This window comes from Schistocerca gregaria, chromosome X (genome assembly GCF_023897955.1).
Source record: "Schistocerca gregaria isolate iqSchGreg1 chromosome X, iqSchGreg1.2, whole genome shotgun sequence".
NCBI classification, from domain to species: Eukaryota; Metazoa; Arthropoda; class Insecta; order Orthoptera; family Acrididae; genus Schistocerca; species Schistocerca gregaria.
Window position 1 is genome coordinate 77,785,755 of NC_064931.1, and position 19,795 is coordinate 77,805,549.

The 19,795-nt window shown below is 40.9% G+C and overlaps 1 protein-coding gene across 1 annotated transcript in view; it reads right to left on the bottom strand.

Annotated features, from left to right (window-relative positions):
• The window catches only part of LOC126298390 (Down syndrome cell adhesion molecule-like protein Dscam2), a 206,124-nt gene that overhangs the window by 78,016 nt on the left and 108,313 nt on the right, over nt 1–19,795 (bottom strand). The window contains exon 11 of the mRNA XM_049989697.1: nt 4,280–4,378. Within this exon, the coding sequence (XP_049845654.1) occupies nt 4,280–4,378 (99 nt within the window). The remainder of the gene's footprint in view (nt 1–4,279; nt 4,379–19,795) is intronic.

A 19,795-nucleotide genomic window follows, 5' to 3' on the forward strand; every position in this document is an offset into this window, starting at 1 on the left:
CTCAGCAATCTAGGGTGACCACCAAGGCACAGTCCGCCACTGAGGGGAGCCAGAAGAACAGGGAATGGAAGATTCTGCCTCAGTAATGATGCTGGTGGCGACCGAGTGAACCACCACATCAATGGTGTCAGTGGAAAGAGGCCCAATAGTGGCAATGGAGGTGAACAAGTCCCAGTCAGCCTTATTCATAGCCCATTGACAGGGGTGCCCAGAAGTGCGATGCTGTGGCAGTGACAGAAAGATCAGAAAGAGGTCACTACTGCACAAGTTGTCATGCATACTCCATTGGACAGATGGTAATAGGCTAGGGCTGCAGATCGAAAGGTCGATGGCTGAGTTTGTGCCATGCGCCACACTGAAATATGTGAAGGCACCATTATTTAAAAGAGAATTGAGCTGTGCCAACACTTGTTCAACAGTGCTGCTTTGGCCTGTTGTCACTGGTCTACCTCACAGAGGGTTATGGGCGTTGGAGTCACCCAGTAACAGAAAAGGTGGCGGCAGTTGCGCTATCAGTGCAGCCAAGACATGCTGTGGGGCATCACCATCCAGTGGAAGATAGAGACTCCAGACAGTAACACCCTGAGGCGTCCACACCCAAACAGCAACAGCCTCTAAAGGTGTTTGTAGAGGGACACACTCACTGTAAAGAGAATGGACATAGATGCAGACTCCACCAGACACTCTATCATATGCTGCCCAGTTCTTATAATAACCCCGATAGCCATGGAGGGAAGGGGTTTGCATCGCCGAAAACAAAGTTTCCTGAAGAGCAATGCAGAGGAAAGAGTGAAGTAGTCAGAGGTCAGCAAGACGGTGGAAAAAACCGCTGCAGTTCCACTGGAGGATGGCATTGTTCATTGCCAAGAAAGGTGTGAAGGGACCAAGGATGCAGATTACGCTGCTGGGTCACCTGCTGCCACCGATTGAGTACCTGTGCGAGTGACATCCATTGAGTCTGAGGGTCCACCACAATCTAGGTGCTCAGCGGACACCAGAATCTCTACCTTGTCCTCAGATGCAGTGCCTGTAGGTTGTGGTGGGGTGGTTGCCATCACAAGTTCCTTGGCCTTAGAGGTCTTCTTCTTGGACTTTTCTCACTGCTTCTTGGGTTTCACCGGCCAGTAGGCCTTCACTGATTCAGTCTCCAGGAAGGAGGAGGATTGTGAAGCCCTACAACCAGCTGCTTGTGGGCACTTATGCCACTGTCGAATGTCATTCTTCCCACTTGTGGAATCCTGGGAAGGAAAGGGCCCAAGGGACCCCTTGTGAGCGAGAGGAGCCAAAGAAGTTGGACACTTCTCTGGCTTAGAAGCAGGGACAGACGTCCCCGATGGGACGGCGGTAGAAGGGGGGGGGGGGGTATTGCTCCCAAGGTAGGTGGCGCAGGAGCAACATGGTGGGTAGTGTCCCCCACGGTTAAGGGGGCATGTGGAGTCGTACAGCTCAGGGAGCCGGTTTGAATTCGCTGAACTGATGGGGCTATCATGTTTGTCATAACGGCAGCATATGAGGAAGTCATTCGCGCAGGACGGAGTCATTCGTATTTCCTCATAGCCTCAGTATAGGTCAGTCGGTCCAGGGTCTTATATTCCATGATTTTTCCGCTCTTTCTGTAAGATCCTGCAGTCTGGCGAGCAAGGTGAATGATGCTCTCTGCAGTTGACACAGATGGCAGGCGGGGCACATGGAGTATTGGGATGTGATGGGCGTCTGCAATTTCAACATGTGAGGCTGGAAGTACAGCTTAAACCACCACGTCGGGGGAGCGATATAGGGCTTGACATCACAGAAGCAGACCATCACCTTGACCTTCTCTGGTATGTATCACCCTCGAAGTCCAAGATGAATGCACTGGTAGTAATGTGATTATCCTTCGGAACCCGATTAATGTGCTGGACAAAATGAACACCTCTACACTCTAAATAGGCGCTCAGCTCGTCATCAGACTGCAAAAGAAGGTTCTTATGGAAAATAATACCCTGGATGATATTTAAACTCTTATGGGGTGTGATGGTGACTGAAACATCTCCTAATTGTCACAAGCAAGTAACCTTCGTGACTGGGCAGAGGACGTATTTTTGTCAATACTGACCCAGAGTGCATTTTGGACAAGGCCTCCATCTCTCTAAACTTGTCCTCTAAATGCTCTACAAAGAACTGAGGCTTCGTTGACATGCAAGACTCCCCATCTCCTCTCATACAAACTAGGAAACAGGGTGAATAAGTGTCGCTGCCGTCCTGGGCCTTTCACTCCTCCCACGGTGTGACCAGGGAGGGGAACGATTTGGGATCATATTCTGAGCATTGAATTGAGCCCGAGAACATTTAGAGACTGCTGGTGGCTGGCCACCAGCAAGAAATGATGTAACACGCTTCATTGCAGGTCATCCGCCCTGATGCCACCCACTCCAACCAAGTGCCCTCCCCACGGGTGCCACCCAGCCTCAGCAAGAGCCACCTGGCAGGATGGCCACTGCCAGGAGTCCTGATGCTCCAGGGTGATATGCATCTACTTTTTGGCATATGTGGGGAGTTAATGACACAAGCATCAGCAGGGCGATCCCTGTGTTGTCAGGGGGCTACAGCCAACATTGTACATGGTGGCCCCATCACAACCGACTGGCTACTGTGCTGGATATTAGGTGCAAGGAAGTCCGTGGTCGTCGTCTCTGCAGAAAGCAACACTGCACAGTGCATGGTGGAAATCACACCCAGGAATGTATCCTCACCCAAGAGATGGAGAATGAGCGGGACTGCAATGCGATGATGAGAAAGCTGGCTAAAGGTCTCAATGCACGATTAACCCAATGCACCATGTACGGCACCCTTCCCCAGTTGGCTCACTCTTCAGAAGAATTTTGAAAGATGGAGGTCAAATCCAAGAGGGAACCATCACATAAAAGCCAAAATGTGTGAGACTCCTTTTAGTCACACCCTACAACAGGCAGGAATACTGCAGGCCTATTCTTATCACAACAGGCAGGAATACTGCTGGCCTATTCTTATCACAACAGGCAGGAATACTGCTGGCCTATTCTTATCTCTGAACTTGCAGGGGGGGGGGGGGGCTGAAAGGAAAGGATGACTGATTGCTGTGCTCCATCATTTTGGAAACATAACAAAGAGGTCCGTTGTGTACAAAATCCTGCACGTGCAACACTTTCACAATAATGATCAGCTATAGAGGGAGCATGGCTCAATATTTCTGCAGGAGACTTCCTACAACTTACAGAGTCCATGCCACATTGAGTTGCTGCACTATACTGGGCAAAAGGAGTCTGACACAATATTAGGAGGTATCCCACAACTTCTGTCACCTCAGTGTATATATCCTAATGTGACATGTTTCTCACAGACTCATGGTTCATCTGTACACAGTGTGTATGTTGGTGTTGGATCACCTGAGACATCTGATGATTGCCTCTGTCACAATGGCAATGCTTTTAAGTCCCTACTTCTTTACCAGGACATTCCAGCTTCTTTTTAAGAATGTTGCCTATTGGTCTGAAAGCTGTAGCCCATCATAGTATCATATTGTGGTTGTGAGCTGTGTAATTAAAATGAAGATGAAATATATGCCATGTTGGCTCAAGAGCACACAGCATTTATGACAAAGGATCTGTATGTGAACATGCAACATTCTACAGTTCACTGTTCTATTGCTAATGGAATGGTGTTCAGTCTCAACATGAATGACATATGATAGATATATGATAGAGATGGCATGCATCTCTATCCCAACACTGACAATAGTATACTAGTCAAAAAAGTCTGCTTCCTGTAGGCCACCATGTAAAAACCTGTGTCATTATTTGTAAATTAGAGGAATAAATAATTCTTTCATCAGATATTTGAATTTAACTGCAGCAACATTTGTAAGTATGGTCTAGTTTGGTGAAACTTCTGACACCTCACACCACCACTCTCCCTTTGCATTCATTTACCACTTTGTTTAGACTTTTTTGTCATAAGTCCTCAACACTATAGCAAGTGTTGTTTATTATGCAAGTTCTTACAACACATCTTCTAATGTATGCTTTCAATATACAAAAACCCCAGTGAACAAGATTAATAAATACTGTAAATAATTAATAATCTTAGTTTTCATAAGTAAAGAGCATCATAATGCTTATCATAACCAATTCAATATGTAACATTTTTTTAGTCTGATTTAAGTTTGTTAGTTGTGTGTCAGAGAGAAATCTTCACTGCAAAAACTAGTTATAAGTACTTCTGGTTTAGATACATTTTAATAAAACTGTGTGATTTTACTTACCTTGAATAATGTTATTAATTTCCAAAGAAATGTTCCAATGAAGCAGAATGCTTGAAATGCTTCTGGAAGTAACTCGTAGATCACTTGGTGTGGGCGGAACTGAGAAAAACATGTCATGCTTACTGACAGCTTCGCATGTAAAGATCCTTACAACAAAAATTAGAGATTGTAATTATGAAGCATGAGTGTATTATGGCAACTGTATCTTTAATTTGATTAAAAATAGTTTATTCATTATTCATGTACCTTGTGAATGTCTCACAATTGAGATTTTTTCATATTACACATGCATTTCTTGTAAGCTAATAGCGTGAGAGCGGGTAATTGATTATTTCCATTATTGCACACAGTGTGCAATCTACCTCTTGACATCTTGATTGCATTCACAACCTTTCAGAGAGTGGTCCTTTCCTGGGCTTTCCTGTATGTTACGGTCCCTTTTTTTGTCAGATTTAGCACAAAGACCAAGTATTAACAGTTTTTTCTGGGGATTCAGAGAGTATGAGAAAGCCTTAAACTCAAGTTCAACAAAATCTGTACTAACACCTTTCAAGAAAAAGGACACTGATTCAACCTACATTAGCATGCTAAAAAATGCAGGTATGATCACTGCCACTTCCAACACACTTTATCAAGAGCACTTTGCCTTCAGGCCACAAGTGGCAAATTGGGACCATCCAAGTGCCGTGTCATCCTCAGTTGAGGATGTGGATACAATAGTACAAAATTCAGAATTGAAAAAGGAATTTGTCAGAGAGAGTCTATGTCACCAAAAAAGTTCTCAGAAACCCCAGAAGTAGTTTTTGGATCCCTGAAGCGAGGAATTGAAAAGACAAACTGTTGTAATGGAATATTCCTGAACCTTCATCTTGCTGAAGACTGCTCCTGCTGTAGATAAATGTGAAAACTGAATGTAAGGGTTTGACAGATCAAGATTGAATGTAGGCCTGAAAATCAATTACAAAAATACTATAACAGTTTATAACAACCATAGATGAGGGCACAAATAGAATTTCCCAGAAGGTTGCAATATTTACTTGCAACTGGGAATCCTCTGTGCAATGGCCAAAATTCTATAAAATTACCAACTGACTCTTTCAATACAAAAACATCCGCTGTAATGAAAGATAATCTTCCAGTTAAACTTCAGCCTTTGTCAGGGTCAAAATCACAACAGAAGGCTCACCTCCAAGCAAAGCAGGTTTGTTGAAGCAGCTATGCCTCGATCAGAAATGTGATGTCATGTGTATCCAAGACACACACAGAGAAAACTGTTAACTATGCCCCGGGATCATTGGTTTGTCTCTCATTGCTGAGAGCTCCTGTTGACAATGCAGGAGTTCAGTGTTCCCACAACCGGATATTAAGATTATACTCACTGATGTCAGAGAAGGAAACAACTTACAGATCACCACTGTTGAACTTTGTGTTATTTCCTCTTTATAAAAATCTCCAGGTAACATATTCGGTTTTGATGAGCCTGAGCACTTTCATACAGGAAAAGATAGGTCCTTAAATGAAAATTTCAACAGTCATAGTACTGTATGGGATTATAATGATGACAATGAAAACTGTGAACATGTTCGCCATTGGGCAGATGCCTATTAATTAACATTAATTCATGGCAACAAACGATCTGCATTGTTAAATTTGCAGCAGACAGATGTGCAACTACAATCCTGACCTTTAATTTGGTGATGATAATATTGCTGAACAATATGATAAGTCCATATGCACTTCCATCCCAAATACCCAACATCAGGCAATAATATGTCCATGTATATTGGAAACAGACCACAGGTAGCACCATTGTACCTAAGGTTTAACTTCAGAATGACTAATGAGGAGAAACTGAAAGTCATATTGGATCAGAAGATAATTGAACTAGACCCCACACCTGAGTCCCATGATTAACTTGTTGAAATAATACAGAGATATTCACACATGCGTATTCTTGAGTTTGCAAAATCCGTTATATATAGGGACTTCTTAAGCTGTTGCCTTGTGCTTGGAGTATCTTAAACCTTTCAAGGAAACAATTATAGGTGACCAACACCTTAACAAACTTAGTCACTAAGGTCAAGTTAGAGAAGTGAATAGAGCTAATGGAAGAACTCGAGATACCCAGAAGCAGTAAAAAAACATAGGGACTGCTGAAGAGATAAAATAATGGTCCGGCTAAGAAATTTGTACACACCAACATTTCTGCTGATCAGATTGCTATTACTTTGCTTAAAAATGGTAAATGAGACAGTCATATGCATAAGTCTTCAACTAAAATATGTAGACCTCTGGAGGAGGAACTGAGTGATCTTTCTAAACCATTAGCCCAAGAAGAACTGAAGAGGGCAATATCAGGTGCTAAAAGTGGTAAAGCTGCTGGATTAGATGACACAAGAGTCAAACAAATAAAACATTTTGGTTCAAAAACATATTATAGCTCCTATGTGTCTTCAACATTTGTCTCAGTTACGAAAGTTTTATGTAGTTGCCATTCTGAAACTTGGCAAGTGTGTTGAAGAAACAAGTAGTTACAGATTAATGTCTCCTCTACATCACATCTGCAATATCTGCAAGATTTTTGAACTAATGACCCATAATGGACTCTTAGATGCAGCTGAACCCTTCTTAATCCCACAGCATGCTGGATTTAGTCTGGGTAATGACTGTACACCACAGGTATCAAATCTAAATGACTTTGAGACAAGAAAGGTCACTAGGATAGCATTTATTGATCTAACAGTACCTTGCAACACAAACAACCGTCAACTGCTCCTGGAAAATGTACATGGAATAGCTAAAGATTACAACCTTACATGAATGAGTCAAGATCTCTTTCAAAATAGAAGGTTTACCATACAATTTAAAGGTCTGCACACTCAATGGATTACCATAGGGCAATGTTTTGGCTTATCTGTTATTTTAATATTTATATCAATGATCAACCCCAGCATAATAACAAATGAACTTACATCTATGTTGATAATCTCATCCTCCCTTCTCACCATGACACCTTTAAACAGGTGGAAACAAATCTAAACACTGTGTTGGAGAAGTTAGATAAATGCCAATGTAAGAACCTGTGAAAGCCAAATCCAACCAAGGCATAAGTGTGAACATTCCATCTGAGTAACAGACATGTCTTCCAAAATCTCTGAGTGCTTAGAGAGCAGTGCAGCTGGAACACAGTTTCTCACACACATATCGTGGCATCGCTATTGACTGTACATTGACTTTCAGGCAGCAGTGTTTGAATGTAAAAGAAAAGGAATTGCAAGAAACAATAAACTGCACAAAATTATGGGAACATCCTGGGGTGCAGCACCAAAAGCAATGAAGACTACAGCTTTACGTTTCGTCCCACAGCAGGTAAATATGTTAGTCCTATTGGGTATTTTAGGGTCTGCACTGGTGTGGCAACACTGCTTCACTACACTTTCATCATGGGCACTTCACGGGCCAATGACAGCTTCGAACAGAACCTCATGACAGGAAACAACAACTCACCATGTGAGTCAGTCTATGGGAAGCACAAAATCTTAACCCTCATAGAGATGGGCACAGGAATAGCTCAGCACACACCAAGTGTGGGCAGCTGTTGACTGACCTCTCAGTAACAACACTCAACATGATGCACAAGGTGGGATCTGCAGTAGCTGAACTTGGTGTCAGCTCTAGCCAGCTTGGCTTACTGTCACCTACCTCTACCAGTGGGTCTGCCCATACTAGGCACTATGTGCAAACCCATGGCAGGCTTCTGCACTATTCCACAGAACCACTCAGACCAACTCATTTGACTCCATTGGGATGTCCACTGGTGGGGTACTAAAGGTACAATCCTGAACATGCTAAACAAGAGGATATCATTCTTAATGAGTCATTTAGGCTTGTTATCAGATGTCTGAACCTACATCATCAGATAAAGTCAGCCATTTAGTTAGAACTCACTGCAGACATCAATGTGAAGTAGTTGCAGGCAGACAAAGGTATACAATATCCACCTCTGATAAACACCCATTATACAGTCACCATTCTACTCCTTCAAGACTGACATCCAGGGAAAGTTTCATAAGGCTAACAGACAATGCTCGCCAAAAGATGTGTTATCAATTATCTATCAGGAATATGAGGTCTGAAAAACATTGGATTACAACTTTGGAAAATTTATCTGCTGGTTTTTATGAATAATGGCTCTTGTGGAAAACTGAACAAGCTAAGAACAGGGGTTGCAAGGTCAAAAAACAATTTACAGAAATGAGGTTATTCCACATAATCACACTTTGTGACTACGGAGTTCAACAAACTATGGAGCACTTACGCCAATGTACACTATGTCCTGCAAGAATTTCCATTGTTGACTTGATGTCTGCAAGCTCTTAAGACATAGTGATTGCCAAACAATGAGCTAAAGTTGATTACACAAACACCTTCATCTTATGTGTCAACATTCCTTTACTATATTCTTCAAAGTCCATAGTAGTATTACTTTATATGTGACTGTGACTGGAGTTCAACAAACTATACCAGTCAAGACTACACCCTGCAAAATGAATTACTGTCTTCAAATTTTAAATTAGCAGTTACTGTATTGGTGCTATTTCTACATCTACACCCACATTCTGCAAAACACTGTAAGGAGCATAGCAGAGGGTATGTCCCATTGCACCAGTTATTAGGTCTTCTTGTTCCATTCATGTATGTAGCATGGGGCCAATGACTCAATGACTATTTAAATGCCCCTTTGTGAACTTTAATTAATCTAATCTTATCCTCATGACCCCTAAAGGAGTGATACATAGGGAATTATATTATATCCATAGAGTAATCACTTAAGCTTCTTATTGAAACTTTGGAAGTAGGCTTTCTCTCGATAGTATTTCATCTATCTTCAAGTGTCAGCAAGTTTAGTTTTTTCAGCATCTCTGTGACACTCTCCCATTGGTTTAAGAAACCTGTGACCATTTGTATTTCTGTTCTCTGTATATGTTCAGTATCCCCTTTAGTCCTATTTTCTACCATTCCCATGAGTGATTTGTAAGCCATTTCCTTTGTAGACTGTTTGCAGTATCTTAATAAACTTGCTGGATTATTTTGTTTCTGAAATTGTGCCAATAAAACAATGTGATCATTTATCTTTACCAAGTGTTGTATATGTATTTGTATGTGCCTTACATGCTGAAGTTGGATGATTTTGATACAAATAAATAAATACCAACATATCAAAAGAAATTGTATAGATTATAATACTTTAGGCTGAGCACTGATCATTTCAATGAGGCAACTGCTCAGGTATCACACTATACACTGCCTGTTACTGTGGATTGGGTTGTTTACTAGCATTTTTTATACTCAGATGACATCATATATAATTTTTAATTTGAATATACTCATTGATATCTATACTTGCACAATATTATAATATTTGTTTGTATTATTATCGTTAGAAAAGAAAAGAAGCAGTTTTAGCAAACCATGATTACAACCACATTTGCCATATCCAAATGTTCAAAACTAATACAGTGTACTGCAAAGCAATTTAAGTATGAATAGTATTCAGTATACTTTGATAATGACCAGAACTTCCAGAGGAAATCTAAAAAGCCACATTAGCAGTTCCAGTATATTAATGAAATGTAATTTAATGAAATAAATAACTTACAAATTTGCTTATTTACAAAAAGCAACTACCTTCTTTGAATTTATAGCTCCTCAGAAAGTTTAGGTGATGGAGTATGCTGAATGCATTTTATATCTTATTAAACTTGCTGGATTATTTTGTTTCTGAAATATGAAATATTTAAATTGTGTCATAATTCAGAATTTATAAAATTGTTGATATCCGAATTCTGGTTGGATTTTTTACACTATTATTATAACACCAACACTTAATAAATCATGTTCAGAGAAAAACAAACTTATAACATAAATTTCACATGTAAGGGGTGATCAAAAGGTTTCTGTCTGAAGTCTGTACAGTCCATAATTGATATGCCAATCAGGCAAAATTGCCAACAGCACTAAGGAAACCTTCTCACAGATACACCTGGTTGAAGCTACCTGCTTGGTAAAACAAAGTGGAATGCCACATGAAGAAGTCCAAACCTGCCTGCTGCACATCCGTGTCAGGCAAGAATCAACAATCCTTTGAGGCTGTTCTTAAGGAACTGAAGGGGTTAGTGTCAGGCAAGAATCAACAATCCTTTGAGGCTATTCTTAAGGAACTGAAGGGGTTAAATCACATGGGGAGAGATCAGGTCTATAAGGTGGGTGCTCAAGCATCTCCTACTTGATCAATAGATAGGCTGGCCTTTGAGATCAACCCGTGTCTTGCATCGAACCGCGACCAGTGTAGAATTTGGCACACCATTCCACAATGGTAGTATAAGACAGACTTGCTATCCCATATGCATACTTCATTCTCTGATTGACGTATACCATTTTTTTTTAAGTCAAGGAAATAATAACAGCACATTGGTTCTATTTGGACATATTTGGTAATAATGTTGCCATAAGAAACTCCCTGGCAGATTAAAACTGTGTACCTGACCGAAACTCGAACGCGAGACCTTTGCCTTTCATGGGCAAGTGCTGTACCATCTGAGCTACCAAAGCACGACTCACGCCCGGTCCTCACAGCTTTACTTCTGCCAGTATCTCGTCTCCTACCTTCCAAACTTTACAGAAGCTCTACTGCAAACCTTGCAGAACTAGCACTCCTGAAAGAAAGGATACTGCGGAGACATGACTTAGCCACAACCTGGGGGATGTTTCCAGAATGAGATTTTCACTCTGCAGTGGAGTGTGTGCTGATATGAAACTTCCTGGAAGATTAAAACTGTGTGCCCGACCGAGACTCAAACTCGGGACCTTTGCCTTTCGCGGGCAAGTGCTCTACCATCTGAGCTACCGAAGTACGACTCACGCCAGGTCCTCACAGCTTTACTTCTGCCAGTATCTTGTCTCCTACATTCCAAACTTTACAGAAGCTCTCCTGCAAACCTTGCAGAACTAGCCTAGCTACCAATAGCGTGCCCTGCCATCGCATCGCTTGCCACAGTTTCCCATTGTGACTGCTGGCAGTGCATGGCATTGCCACTGACTGAAAACGTTGCATCATTGCTGAGCTGGGGCCTACAGCACCCTCTGGCTACACGATATAACAGGAGTGCTGGCCCCAAGTCAGCAGTTTTGCAGACAGCCATGAATCAGCAATATTCTTTGGACACTAATTGGAACTGTATCTATGGTACACTCTTCACTGTCAATAAAGCTAAGTAACTGTTTTATACTAGCTGGCACTTATTTCTCACTAATCGTTTTCCTGCCACCAGATGTTAGTCACAGGCTGTTCACGTCCTACTCCATATCAAAATTATGGTTGCCACACCTGGGCAGCCATAAAACTTGGTTCTTCCCTCAAATTTGAAGTCTGTTGTGCTGACCTCACACACAGCGTGAGAGCTCTTGCTGACTTCAGTTGAGATTTCTGAGTGCCTTTTCAAGATTAACAATGAAATTATAGAAATAGTTGATTTTTTTGTATTTAGGGCAATTGGAAACCATGATGGGATGGTCAGCAAAAGAAATAAATATACCATTAACATTTGATAAACCAAACAGAGTTTGAAAAACTAAGCTTACATTATGTCTGGAAAAGAAACTAATTGGAAAACTGAGAAAGATTCCTATGACTTAACTGAACTTTGTACCACATAACATACAGAATAGCACACAGCACTGTACATGATATCTGACTGAAAGTTTAGGCACTGCAATCAGAACCTGTCAATGTAGTGATGTTAAAATAGAAAAACCTGGGACAAACACTCTACATGATTTGTATACATGTCCACAAATCATCTACAATGTTTGCTTGAGGACTGTAAGGAAACAGGTTCATGATCAATCATATCCCACATATTTAAGGAGCAACATCTTGACTGTATGTAGGAAAAAATGGACTTACACACACAGTTTTACTTACACATTTCTCCTCACATTTGTCCAGGAATTGCTGTTTCGACATGAGATAGGTGGGTTTGCTTGAAGGAGTGGCAGTATCTGGGGTTACGTTCAAAACTGGTTCAAAGGGTTCTAAGCACTATAGGACTTAACATCTGAGGCCATCAGTCCCCTAGACTTAGAACTACTTAAACCTAACTAACCTAAGGACATCACACTCATCCATGCCCAAGGCAGGATTCGAACCTGCAACCGTAGCAGCAGCACGGTTCTAGACTGAAGTGCCTAGAACCATTTGGCCACAGCAGCTGGCATATCTTGGGTTATGTAGCCTCCTTGATGTAATGGTTCCTAATCATAGTTTCTCAGCAAATAAAGGTTGAAACAAATGTTGCATATAATTTTTCTGCAAATCACTACAACAGGCACTTGCCAGCTTTTGGCACCCAATAAATCAGGCTGATATTGTGGTCAGCATAGCAGCATCAAGCTATAGGTGGCTGAAATGGGACTTCTGGATAAAGTACATGATGGCCCTAAAGTCACAAGTGCTAACATTCTGCAGGGCCATCCAAGGTGAAATGGATTGACAAAATCATCTTTTGTTATCATGGGCATGATAGTATCACACTGAAGCTACATTTCAGAAGTTTAGTAAGAGTCGAGATACTGCAGGAAGCCATATTTTAAAATTTCTGGACTGTGCCCTTCTCTCATAATGGAGCATCAAAGCATGTGGCAGGTAAATTGTGTACCTTTGTCTCAAGCAGTGGAATTTCATTATTAACCACTCCAAGTAGGGGCTGTGCTTTGTTGGTGCTCCAAGATTTTCAAAAAGACACCATGGTTTTCATTTTTGGCATGCTAGTGTAGAAGGTGTCACAAATTCATTTATATAAAAATCTGTGGACTCTACACATTTTTTTACATATATGAACCAATGTTTGGCTTTCCGTATACAAGGCAGTTCCTGGATTTTCCTTTATGTGAGATCACATATGCCAGATAGATTCTAGAATTTCTCAAATCTAGAAACAACTGTTATTCTTATTGTTATTGTTTGTGTCTTTTCTGATAATCTTTCACGGACTGTGTCAAGGCATATATATATCATGATATATTGTGTATCTGTGAACATCTCCGAAAGTCATGCAAAATTCATATTACATTGTCAATTGTAAACTATTCTTATAAACATTTGGCAACAGTATCCTTGTTGCAAAAAGGTAGATTTTTGAGAAGTTTGAGACACTTATGAGTGTTGTGTGTAACATATTTCATAGCATATTGAAAACTATAGTTTTGCACTCAGAAAATTTTGTCTTCTATGCATTTTCAAAACATCAGTTCACCTTATACCAGTCCATTTAATTACATGATTACTGTAATATTTCCACTTTTTCTGCTCGTTTACCTGATTCTTTTCAGTCAGTGTTTGAAGTTCTATGATTACAGTATGAATTCATCTGCTGTAGTGTTTTGTGCTCATTGTAGCCATGATATGTCACATTTAGTTTCCCCTTCAACAGTAGTGCACACTGACAACATTTGTCATACATTTGCACTGTTATTGACATTGTTACCAATTGTTACACAACTCTGTTATTGAATGTAGCCTCAACAAAAGTACAGCATACAGTTATCTTTAAGAAATGTGTAAATTTGATGCCACATTTTTCTCTTGTTATTTACACAAACCATATCATTGGGTGTTGTTTGCCTCAGGTCTTGAAAGGAATTTGCATTCCTTTCAGTGCAACAGATCGTGAAACTGAAACAATGCCAGTGAGGCTAATTTAAAGTTATTTATTTAGTGTTCAGATACAAACTGCACTAGTAAAAATGCAGCCCCACTCTGAGAGCTGTTGTTGGGCATGGGATGAGCTGGTTCCTTTTCATAAGCTGCTGGAAATTCCTCCAACTACTCTTGATGAAGTGGCGGCTGCTTCAAATAGGGGTGTTGGGCGAGCTGCCCAGGATCATGCATCAGAGATACCAAAGGTACTTCAAATACTTCCCTCTTCAATGGATGCTGTTTCCTCTGCAGCATGTGGGGCATCTATCAGTGCTTTTCCATTTGACTGTGAGTGATGCATTGGTGACAGGTCTAGGGGCACTGTACAGAGGAGGCAGGGACCAGGATGTTACATTCATCTCTCTAATCAACAAGTTCAAGGTACTGTCTGCCGCAGAAACTTAAAATGCGCCAATGAAACACACTTCACCTATTGGGTAGCCTGCTGTGTCATGTACCACAGAAAGTAAAGCAAAAAAGTGTACAGGTCTGTTAACTACCAGAATTTACAGTGAATAATGATATTCCCTATGGAAACTAAAGCAAGGGATCAGAAGGATCACCTTTTGCACTAGCTGTGTATGAATGGAAGCCAAATTGAATATGTTGGAGTGACTGTTCCAGCAGCCATTGAGGGACCAGGATGCAACCAACTGCAGTCTGTACTCTCTCTCGTACTTGGAATAAATGATGCCCGTCATCTGGGTTCTGAAGTAATGCTTCAACACTATAAGGAAAAGTTGGATTGCTAATCACCATAAAGACATATTGAGTTGCAGAGAGGCACAACGAGAAGACACTTATGCATTAGCTTTCAGCCAAAGCCTTTTTTAGAAATAAAAGACACACAATTCATTCACACAAGCAAGGACACCTCACACAGACATGGCCACCATCTCTAGCAGCTTGTACAGGAATGCAACTGACATGTAGAATGGAAGCAACAATGTGGAAGGGGAAGTGATAACAGGGCACAGGTGGGGGGAAAGAAGAGTACTGTCTGGTGAAGTGTGAAGGGACTAGACTGCCAACAGGCACAGCATCAGGAGGCCATGGGGACGGGGGAAGGGGAATGGATAGCAAAACTGAAGAGCACGAGGGAATATGAAAGAGGGTGGAGGGGGGATTTGGGGGGGGGGGGTTCATTGGCAAGGGTGGCACATAAAGAGGATGTGAACATAATTGTTTGATTTCAATTGCTGCTTCACTACCTGAGCCATATAGACCCTCTCCTCCATCATCAGCTTTTCTCAACTGCACAGGTGGGAGTCATCATTACAACCCAATAGTTTTCACCCCCTCTGTCTCATCACCTCCACCCTATTCTTGCCTCTCACCTACTATGTGTGCTACCCTCTGCCAGTGCACCCATCTGTCTTTCCCCTTCCCTGCTCCTCTCTTTTTGCACCCTGTTTTCCCCTCCCTCAGTCCCTGTCCCGCAGATGCTGCTCTTGTTGGTGGCCTAGTCCCTGCACACCCCACCACATAGTGCTCTTCTCCCCCCCACCCCCACCCCCCCCCCCCCAAACCCTGCTATTCCTTCCCCTTCCCCACCCTCTCCAGACTGCTGCTTCCATTCTACATGACAGCTGCATTCTGTTCTGAGCTGATGAAGATGGTGATCTGGAGTGCACAAGTTATGCTTCCTCGTGTGAATGAATATATATGTGTGTGTTACCTTTTCTGAAGAAGGCTTCCACCAAAAGCTAATGTGTAAGTGTCTTTTTGTTGTTCCTGTCTGCAACTCAATGTGTCATCTTCATAGTGAGCAGCAATCTACCTTTTCCTTATATTGTTTATATTCCAAACTGGATTTTGCACTGTTTGAAGTAATACTTTAAACATTCCTGCAACTGACAGAGAAGATTGAGAAGACAAGCTTTGCTCAGAGAATTTCAAAGCAGCTCATTATCCACAGCTTTTTCCCAAGAATTTATTAGGGGTATCTGGTTCTGAGCAGAGTGGAAAGTTGGAAGCAGAGACTTCAGAGGTTCTATGACAAACTACTCTGCCACTTCCTAGACTTTTGATGCAGGTCTGAAAACTGTAGGGTTGAAAACTGTAGTGTCTCTGAATGGTTCAGGAGTGAGCTACACATGAGTAGTTGCTACCCATGTAGCTGATTGTGTGTGGGGTGCACACAAGGGCTTTTTAGGTTAGTTGACTCTTTGATCACTCCAGATAAAGATAGCTGTAAAAGGCCCAGAGATTTCTGTGTATGATCCAATGTAATGCTCACAACAGGCAATAGTACAAAAATCTTAGTATTTAACTGCTGAAGCATTCTCAATGAAGTGCCCAGATTTGAAGTGCTCTAGAAAGCAACAGAGCTTATAATAGGAGATACAGAAAGCTGACTAAAATGACAGCAGTTAGATATTTGCGGTAAATCTAAGTGTATATGGAAAGGGCATTCTAATGGGAAATGGAGGTGGTGTATTTGTTGCATTAGAGAAAAACCTGAGATTCACAAGTGTAGAAACAGATGCTGCATGTGATATTGTATGGGCAAGACATAGTTTCAAGGGTGAGTAAAAAATTGTAACTGGATCTTTCCAGCAGACTCACCCAAGATGTTACTGTAAATTTTAGAAATAAAACTCAGTTTGCTAGTATTTGTGTTCCCCAATGATACTGTCATCACTAATAATTTTAATTATCCAATAATTGATTGGTGTAATTTCAGTACTGTAAGTGGTGGTGGTGGCTAGATATCCTCCAGAATGTTACTAAATGTATTCTGTGAAAACTATCTAGATCGATGGGCAGAAGCCCATTCACATCCGAAATATTTTACACTTAAAGGCAACAAAAATAAATCTGATCTCTCCAAAATGTCTATACTGAAACTGGCATCAGTGACCAAGAGGCAGCTGTAGTGACAATGATTTCTAAAGTACAAAGGGCAGCAAAAAATGTAGGAAGAATTACATGTTCCGTAGGCCAGGTACAGAGGCAGTCAAGTCATAACTTAAAGAAGAAGTCAAAATATTTTCCTCAGGGTAGGGGTATGTAGACGAATTAATCTCAAATTTATAAGAGTAGCTGATCACGCACTGGACCGATATGGATGTAGCAGAACAGTTCATGACATGGGAGACACACTGTGGTATACAGTCACTGTAAAGAAACAGGGATTACAGCACAGAAGCATAAAATAAAGAATAGGGTTACAGGAAGAGAAGTGCTAAATGAAACACTTTTGGTTCTTCAAAGGAAATATGTGAAGCTTTTATAACTATACTAGCAGAATCTTATCAAAAGACATGTCATGAAATCTAAAGAAAGTCTGGTCATTTCTCCAGCTTGTCTGTCACACCACAGTTGGTGTCCAGACACTCACTGATTGACATGGGAACTACAGTATAAATGCTGAACTCCATTTTCCAGTGTTCCTTTATTAAGTAAGTTATGTATTACTGCCCCAGTTTTTCTACTCATGGCATCAAAAATATGAATGATGTAGATATTAATATTAGTGGCTTCAAATTAGCTAAAAAATGCTGAAATTAAACAAGCCCCAGTTTATGACTGAAACCAATACTGTACAGAATTTTCAGGTCAGTTAGCATTCATTTTAACTATAATATACAATATTTTCTTTGAACAAAAATCTGTGCCCAGTAATAGAAAGCAAACATGGGTCACATCAGTCAACAACAAGGATAGCAGAAGTGATCCACAAGACTGCCTTCTAATCCCATGTGTTGATGAATCCCAGAATATATTCTGACATCAGACAAATGAAGTGTCTTGAACAGAATGACATCCATGCCAGCCGGCATGAATTACAAGTGATACTCAACTCTCACTTTTCTCACATGACATCCTGAAAGCCATGGGTCAAGACACTCATGTGGATGCGGTATTTAATGCCTTAGAAAAGTGAGATTATATGAGCTACCAAAAGAATTTGTGAATGGACTGATGATTTCCTGGTAGGAGACACAACGTGTCATTGTAAGAAATAGTAGCAATTTCAAGCATTTCTTACTGTATTGGACCCTTGTTGTTCATGTTGCATTGTAATGATCTGGCAGACAGTTTTAATAGTAACCCTAACAGTTTGAAATTGATGCAGTTGTCTATAATAAAGTGAAGTGTGGAAAAATTTGCAGAGTTATCCAATCTTTTAAATGTTGAAAAATGCATAACTGTGTACATTGTCACTTGCATAGCCAAAAAGACATGTCTTGTGAACAATCTTAAGAATTAGTAAGCATATGGATGGAACTTTGAGTGCGGCATGAAGAGCCAGAAGGACTGCACGTATTGGGCAACTGGAGCTGGCTTGTGCAGCCTACTGTGAAAAAGAAGTAGGCTGGGCTGGCTATATGGGTCAGGAGAGTGACACAGGAGGCATATAGAGATAAGGGGCAGAATTAATGAGGCAACAATCTTAGCCAGTTAATATTAATTAGATGATAGAACTAATGAAACAAATGCAATAATTGCAAGAGTGCGAACTAAGCTGTGAAAGAAAAAGAGAGTGAGTTTTGTGGTGGAGGTAACAATACACCATGTGAACTCAATGGAAGGCCTAGGATGAACTTGGTGGACTTAGAGCGAAAAGCTTCCTAACTCCCCCACAAAAAGTGATATAGCCAATGAAGCCTCAGATGCTAAGTCATGTCAGGGAGCGGTGGGGTCTATAGGGAAATGTGAGCAAAATTCTAGGACTGAGGGTCCAGTGGAGATTCATAGCAGGCAGTAACAGAGAGAAACAAACAGCTTCAGTGAAGACAGGTGGGGACAGAGGCAGCCAGAGTGTTAGGCTGATGTTGCTGGGCTGGAATTAGATAGCTGCAAGGCTCTGTTGATCCCATATAGAGACAAGGGTTTCAGTTACTAGATGGAAAAGTGACAGACAATTACTGTCTCTGTGAAAGGACTAGCAGGGAAGCACCTCAGCTAGGGAAGTCAGTTTGTACAAAGATTCAATATTAATTATTTGTTTTGAGTGCTTATTCTCCTCATCATCCTCCCATCTCCTATGTCCACGTCAAGGAAATTATGTTACACAATCAAGCCTCCCTCTCAGTTTGGTAAACTGAATGAATTCCCTGTAGCAACAATCCCTGTTGCTCAGTCCCAGGCAAAAAACATGCTCAGGACACAAAAACTTCACAGTATGCAGAAAAGTAGTATCCTATGAGTATAGTAGCAGTGAGTCACAACTGGAAGCAGTCAAATCATACAAATACCTTGGTTTAACACTTTGTAGGGATATGGAAAGGCATGCTCACATAGGCTCAACCAGAAGTAAGGTAGGTGGGACACTTTCTTTTCATTAGCAAGATACTTGGAAAATACAATTAGTCTACAAAGGAGACTAGATAAAAATCATCTTTGCATCCCCCCTCAGAAAACTGGGAAGTGTGAGGGGCCAAAAAAAAGTTACATAAATGAAACCACCTGGTTATATTGAATGTATATAAATAAAGGTGGTGCAAAAACTCATAGGTTTGTCTGACCTAAGGAAGAGCATCTTGGAAGTGTTGAAAAACATAACTGGCAGTTGCCTGAATATAAATATGACAATTATCCCATAAAGCCTATTTTTAAAGTTTCAAGAACCAGCATTAAGAGACAACTGAAACACTTTGGTAAGTCTTGGCCACATTATTTATTTGTGCACTATACCTTACACATTTTGGATATTGCCATTTTCAAAGGCTACAAAAATACATAAACTGGTATTAGTGAAGGAATATTGTGGTAGTACCATAAGATGTAAATTACAGAGTAAAATAAAGCAC